The 19,653-nt window shown below is 40.1% G+C and overlaps 1 protein-coding gene across 6 annotated transcripts in view; it reads left to right on the forward strand.

Annotated features, from left to right (window-relative positions):
• Nucleotides 1-8,629, forward strand: part of NAV2 (neuron navigator 2) — a 307,819-nt gene extending 299,190 nt beyond the window's left edge. For 5 of the 6 annotated variants that reach the window (XM_088145827.1, XM_088145829.1, XM_088145828.1 and 2 more), the window contains 2 exons: nucleotides 1,039-1,242; nucleotides 2,491-8,629. In XM_088145827.1, coding sequence (XP_088001953.1) covers nucleotides 1,039-1,242; nucleotides 2,491-2,616 — 330 coding nt within the window. In that variant the 3' untranslated portion in view covers nucleotides 2,617-8,629. The remainder of the gene's footprint in view (nucleotides 1-1,038; nucleotides 1,243-2,490) is intronic. The other variant, XR_015797036.1, reaches the window with a different exon arrangement.
• The last annotated feature ends 11,024 nt before the right edge of the window (nucleotides 8,630-19,653 follow it).

Consider the following 19,653-nt stretch of genomic DNA (forward strand, 5'->3'; position numbering starts at 1 on the left):
CTAGAGTAGTTACTTTGAGATCCATAATGGAACGTCCTGGGAGATTAAAATACAGTGGAACCTTGGGTTACGAACGCTTCTGTTAACGAACTTTTCAGGTTACGACCAGCTCCGGCCGCAAAATTTTGCTTCGGTTTGCGAACTCCGCCTCGGGGTACGAACAGGATACGCGGCCATTTTCCCTCCTGTAACACAGTCCGCGGCCATTTTTCCGCCCCTGACATGTGGTCCGTGGCCATTTTTCCGCCCCTGACACGTGGTCTGCGGCCATTTTTCCGCCCCTGACATGTGGTCCGCGGCCATTTTTCCACCCCTGACACGTGGTCGTAGGGAGGGGGACTCTCCCTCCAAGCAATAGCCGCCTCCCTGTCCTCCACGCCAGAATGGATTAACGGTAATTACATTGAACCTTATGGGGAAATTTGCTTCGGGTTGCGACCAGAATCACGGAACGAATTAAGTTCGTAAACTGAGGTTCCACTGTAATGCTTTGCCGTTAACTTTGCAACACTCCATGCATCTGAGTGAGCTACATTTCATGAAAGCTTATGCCTTTAAATAAAATTCATTGGTCTGAAAAGGTGCTATCAGACTTCTTCCAATGTTGAGCGGTTAGGCTAAAATTGTAAATTTTATGTCCATAATTATATAAGAAAGGAATATGTCACCAGATTACTATTTTAATTACAACTCAGCTGGTTTTCTAGAAGTCTACTGAAAACTTTCAGAACTAGCGCTAGATCAGATATCCTAACTAGGAGTGTCTCAAATATTTCAAAATTGATCACAGCTCATTTTGCATGTAAAATCAGCTGTCTCAAAATACAATGTACTTTTTGTGATTAAAGGGGGGAAATGTAGGGGTGGAGAACCCTTGGTTGCTTTTGTTTGTGGTATTTTTCCAGATTGGAAGATTCCTCAGATGAGTTGATCATGTGCTAAAACATGAGAGCATTGCTATAGAATACATTATATGACTAAAAACAAGTTTAATATCAAGTATTTTTATTAAGAATGGGTTCATGCTGTTGCTTGCAGTTGTATGGTAGAAGAGCACCATGGGAGGACCCTGCCAAATGGGTGATGGACACTTATCCATGGGCAGCTTCCCCGCAACATCATGAGTGGCCTCCTTTGCTGCAACTGCGGCCAGAAGATGTTGGATTTGATGGTTATTCTATGCCACGGGAAGGTTCAACCAGCAAACAGGTTCCACCGAGTGATGCTGAGGGAGATCCTCTGGTGAGATTATCAGCACAATACTATTCATATAAGTTATATTAAATCATAAATTGTTAAATATGTGAAGTATCAAGGCTATTTCTCCGAATTAATTTGTAAAATGTTCTAAAGGTAAACTCAGAATGGGCCTAGTAGTCTTTTGTGATTTATGCTAGGAGTTTAGAATTATGCTGGATGGAAATGAACTTATTGTGGGGCTCTATATACTGTGTTTTATACTGATCTTAAGCATGTTTTAGTACAAGCATTTTAATGACTCAAATTTATAATAAATGAATCCTTCCAGAATGCTCATCCAGACTCTAGGGCTTGACAATTGCATATGTTTGTTACATTAAATGTATTGACTGGAACTGAGGACAGGGAGGTTACATAATACAGCTGCCACTGAAAATTGATAGGAAAGCATATTTGTTACAAAACACTGCTTTATTATCTCCATGACAAGGCAGTGACTTATGTCTGTTTCTCTTGATCCATGTATATGGTGCTATTTTATGTTATAACCAGCACCATTGTAGAAATTGCTTTTCTGTGGCTTCCCATGGAACCGCTGTACTGTTTGAAGCCCAGAAATGAATGACAGGGTGTTTCTTTTGTATTAATTACATTGTGTGACAAATAGAAAAGTCATCATGAGATTAAAACGTGGATCCTCCAGTGTAAGATTGACAGTACTGGATTTCATTGTTTATTCAACCAGGAGTAGCCAGGATTTCCAATGTGTGCTAATTTCTTCCATACTGTCTAACTTCAGTGTTATCCCCACTATTACAGTGCAAGTCAATATACCCTAGGAAAGAACTGGTTAAGTCTATTTTGTTTGTCATGTGGGTAGAGCAAATCAGTCCATGATGGCAAAAAAATCTATCATTGAATTTTGCTGGAATGTAAATGATCTCACTAAATCTTAAAGCCATGTCTCTTTACTTTCTATAACAGTACTGGGGGAACTATTTCTCTGTGACATTAACATACAGTATGTTTTAATCTGGAATGTATAGTACTTTCCCTGTGCTTGTTGAGTAGTATGGCAGGTCCTACCAAATTGAGGAATTCTGCTTTAAAGGCTCACAGTTGTATGGGCAGAGTCAGTATGAAGTCTTTTTAGAAACCTGGTATTCTCTGAGACCAGCCCAAATTGCTAATTGCAGGGGCAGTTCATGAACTCCATGTCTGCTTCAATTACCCAAGAGAGATAACTGACCATGATGGTCAAGTAATATTTTTCTTTCTGTATTTCACCAGATGAACATGCTGATGAGGTTGCAGGAGGCAGCTAATTATTCAAGTCCCCAGAGTTATGACAGTGACTCCAACAGCAATAGCCATCATGATGATATCCTTGACTCATCCCTGGAGTCAACATTATGAATCAGAACTAGAAATGGTTGCTTCCAGTGATCCATCCTTTGCCTCCCTTAGAAAAATGAATCACCAAGCCATGGAGAGAATTGATCCTTGGCCCAGAAGGACATCTCAGTATTAGAGCTGCAAGAACAATACAGTCTCTTCCACCCTCTCTGCCTCCCCCATTCAGTGTCAAAGATGGGTGCAGGCAACCCAGCCGATGTTTTATATCTCGTGTTTTGTTTTCCTTAATAAGAACTGCACTATTTTGTTTTTGTTTTGTTTTGTAGTTTACATTGCTGTGAGCTCACATGCCTACGACACTGAACACATTATTTTCATAAAAACAATGGTGCTTATCTAGTTGTGTCTGTCCATTGACCAAACAGCATCTGCTTGTGGAGTGGATTCCCATTATCTCTGATTCCCTGCCGCCTACCCCTAAACCTGCTCCAGTATTTAGAGGGACTTCTGGAGTAGATTTCATTACATGGGTGCAGGGGAGGAGAGCAGGGGAAAACCTGAGGTGCAAGAGAATTGTGTTTAATTCACATACGATGTACTCCATTAGTTATCACAATCTCTGGGGAGAGTGCGTTGGAGGCAATAAATGAAAAAAAACATTCACCATCGAAGTTATGAACCCAAGAAGCATTGTGCCACTTCATGTCCAAAAAGGGAGTGGATCTCAGCTATGCTGCTTCAGTACAAACTCACTAATGGCTGATTTTTCCAAGTCATCTTTTTTTTCAATCTAACCTCAGATAATTCTGGTGCTGTAATAATCACTTGCCTTGGTAATAACATTCCATAAAAGGCAAAGAGAGGAGAAACAGGGAAGTTTAAAATATTCACATATACACATGCAAAAAAGAGGTCTTCTCCAATTTGAGACCCTGGACCCTTTTTTTTTATTATTATTATTATTATTATTATTATTATTATTATTATTATTATTATTTCACTTGTTTATATAGAACCAAGCATTGGGCTCAATCCTCTGAGCACAGCAGCTGCACATCCTTTTAAAATCACTCTGAAGCTGCCAGTGTTAATTAAAGCAACAATCATGGAGTATTTTAGCCATGATCCAAAGTATGGGAACAACACGTATAAGAAAGACCAAAACAAGCTGCTAAAAGTTGTTTTCATATTTGCTTCAGAATTCTTACTGCTGAAGAGACAAGTTTCTTCTTAAACCTGGATATCAGCTTTTCTCTGCAACTAGAAGATGTGCTTTGTAAAAAGTGAAAACAACGCACCAGTCTGTCTGTCCCTGGATTCCCAACTATTCTGTGGATACCAGCCTCAAGTACATAACATGTGGGTGTCATTTCCTCAAACCATTCATTCAGGTTTTGGGATCATTCCATAATTATATCAAATGTTCAACAAAGCTTGGAAACGACAATTCTCTGGATTGAAAAGATTATTCCGTTCTTCTACTGTGCAGTACAGTTTCTTACTCTTTCATCCCCTTGACCTCATGTCATAGAGCAATCTATTCCTAAAGTTCCATTCTTCTAAATGGCTTGCTTTGAGACATGAGAGGCTTCCATTTTATTGAGCAGTGTAAAGTCTCTTGGGGTTACTGGTATTTAGCTGTTTTAATATTTGGAAATATTTGGCATCTGTTTTTACTTGTCCTTTGCAGACATCCTTTCTGCACAAAGGGTAAATGAGGACCACATCTAACAGCTACCCACCTAGCATGCTAAGCCCTACTGGTCCTGTCTCCCTAACATCTTTATATTCAAATGGCAGTCAGAAATTATCTCTGGATGTCCTTTGTCAGAGATTGCACTGAATGTGCAGGCATTTGCATGGAGCCAGGGAGAAATGATAACTTGGAGAATGCATCTAGGAGGCACATCCTACATATAAAGAGAATACTTGAATGACAGGTGTGGTGCCTGTTAAATTTGGTATTTAAGAATACAATCTTATGTTTTTCTATACCCAGGACCGTGGCACTCTTTCATTTTCCCTTTCTGAAAGGAAAAAAGAGAAAATCCAAGCTCCTCGCCCCACAAATTCTCTAAGGCCTGTGTAGGAATATGTTATTAGAAAGGATAGCCTGCACTGCGCTGGAGGTGGAGCAGGGAAGCACACCAAGCGGGGCTGCAGATCCATTGCATTTGAAGCCCTCCAAGTTCCCAGATTGGCTGTTAATCTCCTCCAGCTCAGGAACTGGTGTGGATTTCTTTCCTTGTATTCGTTTCAGTCAGACATATTTTATAAAATGGAAAAAAAAGCTACCCAGCAAGGGAGAAAGAGTCAGAAAATGGCTCCTCTCATTCAAGCACTCAGCAAGGCTGAAAATGGTGCCTTAGGTTCAAACTTCAAAGCTCTCTGAAAAGACAGGATTGTTTTGCTAATTCCTTAGGGCAAAGTTTGGTATTGCTTGAGAATCATCTCATATGAAGATATGGATCAATATCTTCTTGTCAGAGTCATCGCATGTGAACAGGTGGATAAATAGCTATCTTCAACCATCATATAAAAATTGGGACTGAACATGAGTGAATCTCTCACAATAATAAACTGCCTCTTTTTTAAAAAAAAATTGGTAGATTTTTACTTCATTTTACTTAACCAAGTAAAGTCTTAAGTCTTTACTTAACTTGAAGTAAAGGAAAGTTTTTTTCTATAAAGCTTTTTTTATTTGTTTTTAAACTAATAGCTAAGAAGAGAACATGATGACTCTGTGGACCTCCTTATCTTCCTCATCTCTGAATGCACAGAAGAAACGTTCATGGGGTGGTGGTGGTAAAGCCAGCTTGGTGCTCCTGCTGGGAAACGAGAAAATTCACAAAAATGTGGACACCAACTGGTGTCATTTGAAAAAACAATAGCTGATATTATGTCAGCTGTCTCAGGCTATACCTCAAACTAGAACCGAGGTTCTCAACAACACACACGCGCACACACACGCACACAAACACAAACCCATGCAAGCCTTTTCAGCTATCTTTGGGTGCTGATTTTTTAAAAGTGATGCCTTACTGACTTTCTATGGTTGTATTTTAATTCCATTAGTGTTGTAGATTGTGATTTTTAAAGAACTAAACAAAACAGGGCTATAGAAGTCATCTCTTGGAATACAGTGATGTGGGTATTGTTTGTAATAAGATATCTGATACCCCTTGTTTCTAAATGTAACAAAAATCAAGGAAGAGATACAGAAAGAGGGAAACAGCTTTTTAAGATCTCTACATCAACTTTTAAGCAACATTTAATTGGATGTTGTTTATCCAGTCGAGGCAAAAGCAGACCTTTTTTTGTGGCACTGAATGGCATCACGACTAAAAGAAAATGTTTTGTTTTGTTTTAAAATATGCAGGTAGAATATTTGCTACAATTTTTAAGGTAGTGTTTATAGGATTAATATGATGCAACAGACACAAGGTTTTGCTACCTTGACAAATTTACTGAATGGGTAGCTTTTCTTATACCTCATGATCTTCTGCTTTTAGTGAACTCAACCCATTGTCCTTTGAGCTTTTTGTGACCTTGCTAGCATTATATATGTGTTTCTTAGTATAACAAAGTAACAGTGGGCGTTAACTGTTGAATCAAGTGCGAATTCTTGAATTTTTTTTTTTCTTAACAAAATAGAAAAAAAAAGTCTAATGCTAATTCTAATCAGATTACTGAAAATAGACCAGAGTGATTCATAATCCTAAAGTGATCCAACTATTATATTAGGCACAGCTAGCTCTTCAACACCCTCCTCCTGCTTTCTTAGCAAGAACTATGAGATGCAAACTTGAAAACGCTTGATCAAATATTCCAGGGTTGCAGGAAGTTGATTTCCATTCATGTGGAGAGCATTCTCTTTCTAGCCTTCTCCTTATGAACACTTTCCATCTGTAGAATTTGAATGAGCATTCAAGCATGAGACCCACCTATATTCTAAAGTGGTCCACTAGAGAAAAACCCTCCATTAGAAGAGAAATTGCCGTCTATGGAAATGATTTGGAGGGAAAAATCCTCCACTGGAGGAAGATGGCCTGTGTACTTTCCCTAAGGATAGTGGAAGAGAATAGCATTTCTCTGTTTCATTTGGCAAGGGACATAGCAAGACTGTTGTGGTGATCAGTTTTCCAGCTGCCATGCTGTCAGTAAGCAGCAGTCACACATTACATACACGTTCTATGGAGCATCTACGCAGGTGTCATTTTCCTGCTATTTACCTACTAGGAAAAGGGATTTTATCTATTTGTTCCAGACAAATCTAGGATTGTAATATAATAGGTTCCTTGATGACTATATCTTGAAGCCTCTCAGGTGTTTTCTGTTAGAATTCAGTGAGCTTACCTGCATGTCCAGTCATCACAACATGGGAGCGCTAATCTACCTGGAGAGCACCAATTTGCCAATATTGGCAACTTTGTATATAGAAACACTCAGGAAGTCTGATCATCTGATCCAAAATGGCAACTGGCCTGTGGGATAAGCAAACAATCTAGTTACATCATTTGTATGATGGCCAGGAGAGTGAGTATAAATCTGACTGTATCATAATCTATTGAAACAAATATTTAGAATTCGTTCTTATGTATTTCTTTCCAGTTCCTGCTGCAAGTGATTTCCATAGAGATGCAATGTGTGGATACTTATTCTTTGACAACATGACTTCCTGTAAATGTATTTAAAATATGCAAAATGTCTTCTATAAGAAATGGTTGCATATTGATCATGATCCAGCCAGTTCCTTGTGCATGAATGCTCTCTTTTGCATATACTGGGGGCAAGAGTTCAACTGAACATTTTGAAGGAAGGGAAGCTCTTTTTTAAAAAAAAAAAATGGGAGTGAAATGATTGGATAAATGGTCTTGCATTGAAGATTTGCCTATATATGGCTACCTCGAGTGGCACAAGAAATGCTTGCTCGAATTAAGACTGACAAAAATGACATTCAAATTATGACTCAGGTTGGCAGCTGAGGTGACTCAGCCCCAGAGCCTCATTTATTGACACATTTAGTTGAGTCTGTCTAAAACACTGCTGGCTGTTCTGCTGCCATAAATAGAAAAGAATTTGAACTTTTCTTGATCTCTAATAGAAATTGCTTAGATTACTGAGAAATAATTCATGTGGAATCTTGCTCTTTTTAGTTATCGCAAACTAACTTCTAAAGCTTCGGGAAGCAGGGTTGCCTGTTACGCACATTTTTTAACTAGCTCAGTTGAGGTGAATCTGTACCTTTTCCTTTTAAAATGACAAAATACTTCGTCCGGATTGCTTCCAGTTTTTCTTTATTCCCCCACCCCCACCCACCCTGTCCCAGTGCACAAAGCTGGCATGATTTCCTGTTGTTTTAGTACAAGACTATGCAACATTCGCATTGAGTTAGAAATTGGAAGCTTTGTTTTCTCTTTGCTACACAACTGTTTAGAATTGTGCAAGTCATGTCATATGTTAGATGCAATTTTGGTTTTAAGCTGATGAAGAGACAGGGAGGGTTTGGCTAACCTCCTGTTTTGGTATATTTTTCCAAAAAAAATCCAACCCTAAAATACTGTACTGTTAATACTTTTTTTTTTTTTGGTTATTTTGTGTCTTGAACTTTGTCTAAATGTGGCAATTCTCTTTTAAGGAAAATGAAAGAAAAAATGTGGCTATTAAATGGAAGGTTGCTGTTTTGATCTAGTTGTTTCCAGTGGAACCATTTATGAGAAAAGTTCTCTAAGATGTACATTTTTTTCACTGTAACATAGAAATGTAAATAATTGATTACAAGTGCTGCATTTTGATGAATTTTTTCTAGCCATTTTTAAAAGAGAAAAACTAGGAATTGAGTATTTTGTGTACAGTATGATCCCTTTCCTCCTCCTCTCTATTTAATTTTATGTTTCCATTTAGGATTGGAATCTGCAACTGGCCTGTTTTGGATCATACCACCCTTGGGCTCCCCTTCCCTCTTCCTTCCCTCCCACCCATGTCCTGTGTCATGGAGAATAAAGCTAATGATTGTGCCAGTCTTAAATTATTCATGATTCAATAAATTTGATGCTTATTTATTCAGATGTAATGCTCTTGCTGCCATTTTTATTGCCTTAAGCTACATCGGGATTGAAACATATTTTGCATAGCTCATTCACAATATAAATGACAATGCAAAAGACTGTAGCAGTGTCTCTAGTTCATCAATACAATGTCTTTCTGTTCTAAATCCAGGTATTTTTATTTTGATCCTATTAATGTCAAAATGGCTAAGTAAGTGGTCCTTATCCACCAAGAAACATCTGCATGTATGGAAGATGGGGTCTGTGCAGGATTTATGTGGTCATCTCTGAACAGAAATTAAATCAGGGAAAGTTTCTCAAAGTGGTCTCATTTCCACAATTATGTAGGCTGAGAGGGAACGGAAACGCAACATTTACTGTATATGAACCCAGATTGAAGAAGTCTATTGTAAGATGACCAGCTGCAAGGGACAGATGACAACTACTGAACCTTAATTTAAAACTCTACACTCACTGGGGCGGGGGGGGGGCAGGATCCCAATTTGCGCCTCCGCTGTCTGGTCAGTATTGCTATTATTGCTTATTATTCATTTTGTATCTGAAGAAATGAAAACATTTTTCTGACAATATCATTATGAGTTAGGTAGACAGATTGAATAGCTTTTCAACCATTTATACATATTCGATCTGCAAGGTTCATATATGCAAAAAATAAGAGAAGTATATTACATATACAATATGAAAGATAAAAACAATTGGATAGACATTGACCAGGAGGAATAGCACTTTCTCCTCTTCTAACCAGCCAGAGCAATTTTAACAAAACATGGAGTTGTCATTCATTCTCAGGATTTATCAGACAAAATATGACAAGCAAGGTCTTTCTTGTGAACCTTGTTGATTTTTTTTCTTTATTCTTAGCATAACAAGGATAGAAGGACATTGAACTGACTTTTCCAGCCAGAAACTAAGCAAGTGGAATTCAAGTAACACATACAAACAGACGCTGCAGTTCCCTTCCTCTTGTGTCAGTTTTTCAAAATTACAATGTGGTACATTACTTTATGACTTTCCTGTGCTACAGTTAATCTTTAAATCTTTAACTCTCTCTCTCTCTCTGCCAGCAATTGTCCTGTTTCTGGCAACATGACAGTGTGCCTGTCCTAAAATGTACCTGCTATTAAATTTCCCAAAAAGTTAATAAAGGGTTAAAATTTAGCAGGCAAACTCATATGGCTACCAAAAGGTGGATCTCCTTTCTTCTGCCTTGAAACTGTCTTCTCTCTCTGGATATTTTCACACAGTATAGGTAGTCCTTGCTTAACAACTGCCCTGTTTATTGACCGTTATGATGGCACTGAAAAGGTAATTTTATGATGCATCCTTGCAGTCTCCCTGTGGTCACATGATCGAGATTCAGGCGCTTCGCAACCAGCAGGCATTTGCAACCATCATAACATCCAATGGTCACATGATCACCATTTGTGTGCTTCACAGCCGGCTTCCAACGAGCAGAGTCAAATGGAGAAGCCGGCAGTAAAATTGCAAGTGGTGGTCATGTGATGTGTCATTGGTCCCAATTGTGGTCATTATGCCAGGATTACCTGTAGATATATCCAATTGTGCATCTTCCTCCTTGCATTGCAATCCCCTATGCCAGTGTTTCTTAAAGTGTGGTCCTAGGACCCTTGGGGGGTCCCTCAAGACCATCTCAGAGGTTCATGAAATCAAAATTATTTGCCAGCCTATGCTGAAAAATAATACAATATTAAAATCCCATCAAACAATCATGAGAAGTGATAGTTGCAGCAAATGCTTCAATTTTAATTTTTAATACAGTAAATATTGATAAATATAACCCGTACAAACAAAAGTTGTTTTGGGGTCCTCCATAATTTTTAAAAGTGGGTTTTAAAGAAGGGGTACTGAGAGAAAAAAGTTTAAGAAACACTGCCCTTTGCTAATTCCACTTCAGTGGGTTTGAGTCATCCTGGAATCCACATCTATTCAGAATTTCATCCCTGCCTAATCCCATCTTTGCTTGCCAACCATCTCCTTTCTCCACCATTCCCAGTTTCCTAGTCTATTTCAACTTTCTTCCCATACACAGGTTATGTGTGAGAAAAGAAACTTACTTTGTTCCTTTCCCAGATCCCTCCCCAGGTTGTATGTGGGTGATCATATGACAGGATGACAAACAGTGCTCTTGTCCATTCTGTCAAAGAGATCTTAAGTATAAGCATGAGTCAGTGAAGAAGGAAAATACATTAAAACATGTGTAACAGACTTAATGTTATCAATTAGCAGGAGCATATTTAGTTCTGAACCAGGGTTTAGTTATATCTCCCTGCCAGTAATATAGAAAGCATGATGTTAAATTTTACTAGGGAGAAGACTCCTAGGCAGCAAACACACAATGTAGGTCAGTTAGTTGGCTGGAGTAAATATTTTTGTTTCTGACTCTGGAGAGAGGGTTCAATAAAAGTGTACAGAAAGGCAGTGCTGAGGCCCATTAATCAGTATTTGTCTTTAAGAGCTCAGCTGGGGTAACACATCCCTCAGTTGCTTCACTCTTTTTTCAGGAGAAGTTTATGGATCTTAGTAAGGGCCCCAGGTGGCCACTCTGGGCTGTTAGCTAAGGACAATCCACGAAAATTTGAATCATTTTGATCATCACTGAGTAACACGGAGACCTCAGGAAGAATCAAACTAGCTGGCCAGCAGAATGTTTTGGAAAGGAATCAGCTACCAGATGCCAAAATGCTAAAGAATTGTTATTTCTGTCCATTTGGGCTAGCTTAGTGCAGTTTCCAACTGAACTGCCTTTTTTACTTCTTTAACAGGGATAAGTAAGACTTTTTCAAATCACACACCAGCTCCCACAGATGATGGTCTTTACTAGCTCTATAGTCTCCCTGAACATTTCTACTGACTGCACTTTAGCTACAACACATTCCAAATCAAACCAGGGTTTGGAGTTGGACTTGATGCTCACATTCTTGGTGGATGCATTAGCTTACAACAAGTACAACACAAAAACGGTGTGTACAAACTAGCTGCCCATCCTCAAATTCTCTGGTTCTTATATGAGGTCAAAGTGCTCTATGACTCACAGGAGGGTAGAATCGTATCTTTTTAATATCAAGTAATATTCCAAATATCGAAGAGATCTTGTGAGTCAATTGAGATTATCTCTCAATTATCCTTTACTGGTTGGTCTAAAGAAGTCATGAGCTAGATCATGATGACATAAAGAGCCTTGGGCTCTGTGGTATCAGCAGTCTCCGCAATATTCATCTTGGATTTTTTCAGTGACAGTCCAAGAAGTATCTGTCAGATCATGAATGATGATAACTCCAGGCAAGAATATTCTAGATTATACTCCAGGCTGCAGTCCACTTAATTCTAAAATAGCTTTAGGATTTCTGACCCTGCCTCCACCTGCTGGAAAGTCAAAAGTTCGATGGACTAGTCAACAGCCACTCCAAGCAAATTTCCTCAGTCTGGTCAATAGGTGAGCTTCTTGGGTTAAATTCTACTGTAGCTCTTCTTTGTCTGCCCTGGCAAACTAGGATATAGTAAGATTTTCAGTGAAGCAACACCTATATGTAGCCAAGTCAAAGATTTTGATCCTGCATAGAATTTCAGCTTGTCAAATTTTTGGTAAGAAACTGAAATAATTCTTTGGCGTCTCTTCTTCAGGGAGAGCTTCAAGCAGAGATTATTTTAAAGGCTGTTTACATTATGCTTTGCCTTTTCTCTTCAAGGTCACTTTATCAGACTTTTCATTATCCTAATTGTTTGCCTCTGTACAATTGACTGATTTGGAGTTATGCCAGTTTGATGGCTCTTGGAACAATGGTCTAAATAGTGTCTCGAAATACATGGAATGGATATACAGACTTCAAAATGTCTTCATCATGAAAAACATTAGGGGAATAGGTGGGCATTCAAACTTGAAAAAACTGCTGTCATCATTGTACTTTGTACCAATTCCAAGTATACCTGAGACATTTGGCAATATAAAAGTGGCTTACAAGAAAGATTGACTGATCTTGATTTAGGTACCACCTGACTCAGAACTGAGTCTGAGTGGCTCACAATATAACAAAAACAAGATAAAAAAAATACAAAATAGATAAACAAGGTAGGATCCAGCCACTCAGTACAAAAAACATATACAGTACAAAAACATCCAACAAGGGGCTCCATCCACCCTAACCCAAGGCCTGGGAGAGCAGCCAAATCTTCACAGCCTTCTGGAACACCATCGGAGTGGGAGCCACGCAGATCTCAGGAGAGATCTCATTCCAGAAATCAGGTGCTGTGACAGAAAAGGCACACTTCCTGGATCCTGATAGATGGTACTGTTTAATTGAAGTGAGCCAGACCACACCAACTCTGTCAGCCAGTAATGGCCAGGTAGACAGTGGGAGGTAGGTGGTCCCTCAAATAACCAGGCCTCATGCCATGTAAGGATTTATAGTGATAACCAGCACCTTGAAACAAACTGGTAGCCAGTGCAGCTTGTGGACCAGGGGTGTCACATGGGCATAGCAAGGCATGGCCATCACTGTCCATGCCACCACATTCAAAGCAGTTGAACCTTCAGAGTTCATCAAAGGCAGCCCCATATAAAGTGGGTTGTAATAATTTGAGCCATAAGGTGACTAGGGCATGAGTGACTATCTGAAGGGCCTCTCAATCTAGGAAGGGGCACAACTAGCATAGCAGAGGGAGCTGTGCAAAGGGCTTCTTGGCCACAGTTGCCACCTGCCACAGTTGCCACCAGTCTTGAATGGGAAAGTGCTACCAAAATTAAGAATGGAAAATCCCAGATTTAGAAGATGATTGCTTTCCACAGTTGCCAATCTCTTTTGCTAATATTGTTACCTTTGACAAAAGCATTCATGGAATGGCACTCAGTTCTGCTGATGTGTTTGAGAAGAGGTGGGTTCGCTCACAACCTGGTTATTCCACTGACTTCCTTTATTAGCAAAAAGCTCAGGAGTCTTTCTGATAGAAACCTTGGGTTTCCCTCCATTTTAAACTAGCAATTTAAGGAATACTATATAGAAGCCTATTGAGTTTTCAGTTATTACCAACAGGTTTTTTCTAAATAGAAGACACAGTTTCAGCAGTTAGGAGACACTGTTTAACCATGTTTGTGCCTGCAGTTATAATTTCTGACCACTGCATCTTAGACCAATCAGAGGGACTGATGGTTTTGTTACCATGCACAGCTGCCTGGAAAGGAACTCCTCCTCGGTCAGAGAATGAAGATGCAAGTCTTCCATTCTCCACAACTCAGGCTGTTCTAGTAGCTGGTATTTATCACTTAGAGGGAATAAGCTACTATATACTTATAATTTGAGCTCTTAGATGATAGCAAGTCCTCGGACTTCAGTTCTTCAGATGTGTAGAACCAGTTGTTTTTTCTTCTTCTTTCCCATAGCTGGATTATTTGGAACTGCTTATTTAAATTAGGCATAACATCAATATACAAAATAAGCCACTACAATAGGAAAACCACTAATGTTGACTGTATCAAACTACCAATTTCTTTATATTTTACAAGTCTGAGCATCTTTCATAGAGGATTTTTTTAACAAGGCAGATTAATTGAAACCGGCCACCAGATGGTAGCAAACACAAATGAATTGAAATAGGACTCTGACTACATCCAGTCAGATGGAACTACTCAGAGATTCCACTGGTTAGATGAGTGGCCATATAAATTTGTTTAATGACTAAAATAACTAAAATAAACAATATGTAGCTCCTGTGACATTTTGGTCTGAAATTCAAATAACATAAGTATTGCTCTTTGTTAAAGGTGACTATGTTCTCCTAGCCTACACCTTATCATGTGACGTATCAAGAGTTATAGACATGTTATGGGCTGGAGCTAAGAATATTATACAAAAGTGGAAGGACAGCTCCATTTCAAATTTTCAGCTTTGCTGGCATTAAATTTTGTTCTTTGAATGGGCTGTCTTTTGATGAAGATTCAAAGAAAGGTTCTCATAAGAAATTTTGTCTAACTTCATTAAATGATTTACTTTCTGAGTATTTATTGACTGTTTTTATTTTTATTTTTTTAACTTCTACACTGTATGATGCTCTTCTGCTTTTAATTTTGTCATGTGACACTTATCACGGACAGTAATGAAGTTGATATTTGTACTTTGATTTTTGGGAGAGGTGAGTTTAATAAAGAAAAAGATTGTGAAGAAATGTTTCCAAGTCCATATTGACCCATATAGTACAAAGTCAATGTTGCAGTTCTTCTAAAACATTTTTACCCCCACCCCAGATTATTTCTGAAGGACATTTACATTAAGTAAATCTGTCTATTCTTTAGAGATGGACCATTAGATTACACTCATGAGGCTTGATCAAAATTTGGAGGCACAGGGTAATGGCGACAGATGTACAGAAAACAATGCCTACTCCTTATGAGACATGTTACATTTTTCTAAGAAAGAGGCTCCTTGTAACAGATAAATATTTGGGTTTGCATATGTAGGTTTGTTTTCTTTTTATGTAATTCTTTCCAATTGACTCCTTTATGGTTCAACTTAATCATCTACCCCAAAAAAATTTTAAAGATTTGTTGTCAGATCAAAGCTTTGCCTGTTTTTCAGGTGTGTCACACATAAAAAACAGGTAGAGCTTTGATGAAATTATCGTGACCGCCATCTTGACTTTTTTTAACTGTACCCTGTAGATACTCCTGCTGCTTGCTGCTAATTCAATCTTCCAAAATAGCTGTAAAGCAATGGACTTGTCTGACAACTATTTCTGATATTGCTATCATCCCACCATAGGGCAAATGATGGGGTTGTGGAAAGTATTCAAAAGGGAGCATTTGGCAAAGCATGATAGTGCAAAGGAAGTCCTCCCCCCCATCCCTAAAATGCTAAAAAGACCATGTGGCTCTACTCACAGTTACTCATGTCCTGGTCACCTCCAGAATGGACTACTGTAACATGTTCTACATGGGGCTGTCCTTGAACAGCATCCAAGAACTTCAGCTGGTACAGAGTGTGGCTGCATGGACAGTTATGTGCACTCCCAGGATGGCACACATTACACCTCTGTTCTATGAGCTGTGTTGGCTGCCAGTCTGCTTCCAGGTGTAATTCATATGCTGTTACTGAACTTAAAAGCCCTACATGGCATGGGGCCAGGTTATTTGAGGGATCACCTCTTCCCAATTACATCTATCCATCCCATCACGTCCAGCAGGAGGGCTATGTTGTGGGTCCCATCTGCTAAAGAGTTCCATCTAATGGGACCCAAAAGAGGTGCCTTCTTGACAGTAACTTCCGCCCTCTGGAACATCATTCCCCCCGAGGTGAGGTTGCCTCCAACCCTGTTAGCCTTCCAGAAAGCCCTTAAAAAAGTGGTTTTCTCAGCAACCTTGCAGATCCCATGGGAAGCCTATGAGGTAGTTGTATTGTGCCTAGCTGGTTGTTATTCTCCTGCAATTTTGCTTTTTCTTTATTTTTCTTTATGCGTATTTATGTGTCTTAATGGTTGTGAGATTGTTTTAATTGTTGCTGGTCGTACGCCGCCCAGAGTCACATTCAGTGAGATGGGTGGCTATATAAATTTGCTAAACAAAATAAATAAATAAAAGCACCTGCTTCTCTGCCACCTTGCAGGGCTGCTGTGGAGGACCGCCTGCCCGCTGGGACTGGAACTAGTCAAACAAGTCTCCCAAGGACTCCTTTGTTTTAAGGCTGGGAGGAGGAATGCTTCTATGTATTTATTTAATCATTTTATTCAGCTGCCCATTCCACAATTGCAATTCTGGGTGGCACACATAGGATTAAAACCAGACCAAAATGAACAATAAGAATAATGATAGCTGAGGACAGACCCAACTCCAATCATTACAAAGCACAAACTCACAGTGATGGGCTCACTTGATGTACAGATCCCACACCCAAGGAAACACTCAGGTCTTCAAGGACTTCTGAAATGGTAGTAGGGTCAAGGCTCCATGAGCCTCAGGGGATATGGTGTTCCAGGGGCTGCAACTGGAAAGACATGCTTTCTAGGTCCCACCAGGTGTTTTATCCAGGGTTCCTCAACCTCAGAAACTTTCAGATGGGTGGACTTCAACTCCCAGAATCCCCAGCCAGCCATGTTGGCTGGGGAATTCTGGGAGTTGAAGTCCACCCATCTTAAAGTTGCTAAGGCTGAGGAACCCTGGTTTAATCAACAGGACCAGGAACATGCCCACCCTGTTGGATCTGGTGAGGTGGGCAGAAACAACATACACTTTGTTAAACTTTTCTTCTGAATGCTTTCCACATACCTAGTAAATAATACCTAATGTGGAACCTGGCTATGAATTCCATCTGCTCGTTTGCCTTTTTGTCCTATTGTGCCTTCTTTGGGGCTTCAGATGGGTGTGAACTCACTTGTCTTATTGGTCTCTGAGTTTTTCCATCTAGACACTTGTGGCCAAAGGTCTTTGTCTTTACCTGGCAAGAGCAATTGGCTTCTGAAGGAAGAATCTAGCAAGACATCAGGCTCTAGTGTGGCTCTTTCAGACTGTGTCATTCCTGTTTGGCTCAACATCACTGTGGATGGGGCAGTTCACCCAAGTGATTGTTGCCAACATTATTTTCCACATCACAAGGAGCGCTTCAAGTTTGTAGGAGATAGACTACTTTTTAATAGGTCTGAGATTTGAAAATGGTGTGATCTGAGTCAAGTTTGTGATTCAAGGCCAAACCAACTTGATGAAAACATTTGGGATGATAAACCCTTCAGGAGAACACAAACCCTGCAGAGTTTCGGCTGGATCTGTTGTGAGTTTAAGGGCAGTAATCCTTTTGTGGGGATAAAGAAAAAACAAAGCAGTAGCTTCCTAATTATGCAGCAAAGAAATAACTTGTGCTGAACCAACCTGAAAGCATCTTACTCCCACTAAAATAAAAAGTTCAGATGGTGTGAAAAGTAAGTTCTCACTTTTCCACTTGCTTTATTGGAATGCCAAGCTTGACAAGATCACTGGTATATGGCCACTGATTAACCTTGCTTTTCTGCCTTTGATCACTGGGTTCTCTGGGTGCTTGGGAGAGTTGCCCACGATCCATCATCAAAGGCAGCATTGTGAGGGAGAGACAGAGAGAGAGAATATTTTATTTTGGTCAGTGACCAGTTAAACAGAACATATATAAATGAAATACAACAAAGAAAAAAGGGGGAAAAAACCCCAACCAGCCCTCCATATAGGTGTCATAAACTGAAAAGGTGAATATTTGTATGAATGTACTCTGAGTTCTAATAATCCAAAGTATTCAAATAATTATTAAATATGGTACTTAGAGTAATGGAGTCTGTATTTCAATCTTATATAACAGAAGATACGTGAATCAGATAAGACGATGTCAGCCACGTGCGATAGTCAGTTGTTTCTGCACATCCACAGCAGCTATGCAGAACGTGGCCACATTATGGGTGATTGTCATGTATCAGGGTGACGGTTTTCTGGCAATACTCTCGATTAGTTAGCAGAGGTTACTGAAATAGTCTGGCCCCCAGCTGAGCTACAATACCACAAAAATAGGTAGGCCACAGAGAAAAAAGACAGAGAGCAAGCGGCATGCGTAGCTTTGCAGAATAATGAAGGCGCTCTTGGGGTGAAACCAGCCCCTCCCTTTGGGCGCTTCAGTTCTGAGGTATCTTGCACCAGGGCATGAAAAATTAGGAAATTTAGGTCTCTTTGCTGCCTCTACCCCTTCTTTACAACCAGTTTCTCATTTTTCCACCAGACCTTTGGGGGGAACTGAGAGAGAATTGAAGGGGGAAAGGCTAAACTACAGGAACGGAAACCGAACAAGAGTTGCTTGCACGGTGAGATGGGCGGGATATATAAATTTGTAAATAAATAAAATAAAATAAAACAAAACTTTGGGAGTCTGTAGCTCAACCAAGCTGAGGTGGGTGCTAGAAGGCAACTGGTCAACTCCAGGATTCCCTCGAAACAAACAAAAATCAACTTTATTAAAGTTGACAAAGATAAAGCTCCACACACACAAAACACGGGGTAAAAAAAGAGAGAAAATGAAATATAAAAAACTCTAATGCAATTCTAGCCTAAGCAAAACTCCTCAGTTTCCAGCCTTCCCTGAGGTAATCCTCACATCCGAGATTGCCGGCAACTCCCCCCAAGCCCCCAATGTCTTCCCGCCTCAAATCTGCAGAACCCCCTTCTTTTTGTATTGTCGAAGGCTTTCACGGCTGGCATACGATGGCTGGTGTGGGTCTTCCGGGCTGTGTGGCCATGTTCTTGAAGTTTTGTTTCCTAACGTTTCGCCAGCACCTGTGACCGGCATCTTCAGAGTGCAGGAGCACAGACAAGAGCAGTTCTCTCTGTGCCCAGGGTGATGTGACCCTTTTGTCCACAACTTCAAGAACACGGCCACACAGCCCGGAAGACCCACACCAGCCCCCCTTCTTTTTCTTTATCCAGTGACTCTCTCTGGGCACATCTGGCTGGTTTGTGATTTAAAGGGCCAGCTGCTCCTCACTTCCTTTTGCCATTCGCTATTTTTAAAACCAGGAAATGTTTGGGCCAGCAACTGCAAGTGTTTGCTGGCATCCATTCACTCCTTGCTAGGCATAAACCTGCTCCAGCCATAGAATTTCAAAATAAGTTTTGACCCAAGAGCAAGTATGAGAATGGTTGGTCTTGAACTCATAGTCGAACTGCTGACAGTCAAGTTGAACTCTCAACTGGGTATCCCGTTAGCACACAAGAGAACCAAGTGAAGCTTCTTGCTGGCCACGGTCAAGAAGCTGCCACTGAATCCCAAAGCAGTGCTAGCCATGCCACACACAATAGATGAGGTATGGTACTCATTGGCCAGCTACTCATGCCAGTGTCAGAGAGCCCTCCTCAGACCCACAACATCCCCACAATGTATGGGATTCTGACACCCGCCCAGAAGCAGCTGGGAAACCACAGAAGCTGCAAAGTATTTCAAAAGGCACAAGTTTTCCAAAGGCCACTGATTCAATTTACTGCTTCGGGGGGGGGGGGGGCTGCTTTGGTTCACACATCTGC

The sequence above is a fragment of the Python bivittatus genome, unplaced genomic scaffold (assembly GCF_059951505.1).
Source record: "Python bivittatus isolate LINGU-HERP-01145 unplaced genomic scaffold, Pbiv_v1 ctg000480_np1212, whole genome shotgun sequence".
Lineage (NCBI taxonomy): Eukaryota > Metazoa > Chordata > Lepidosauria > Squamata > Pythonidae > Python > Python bivittatus.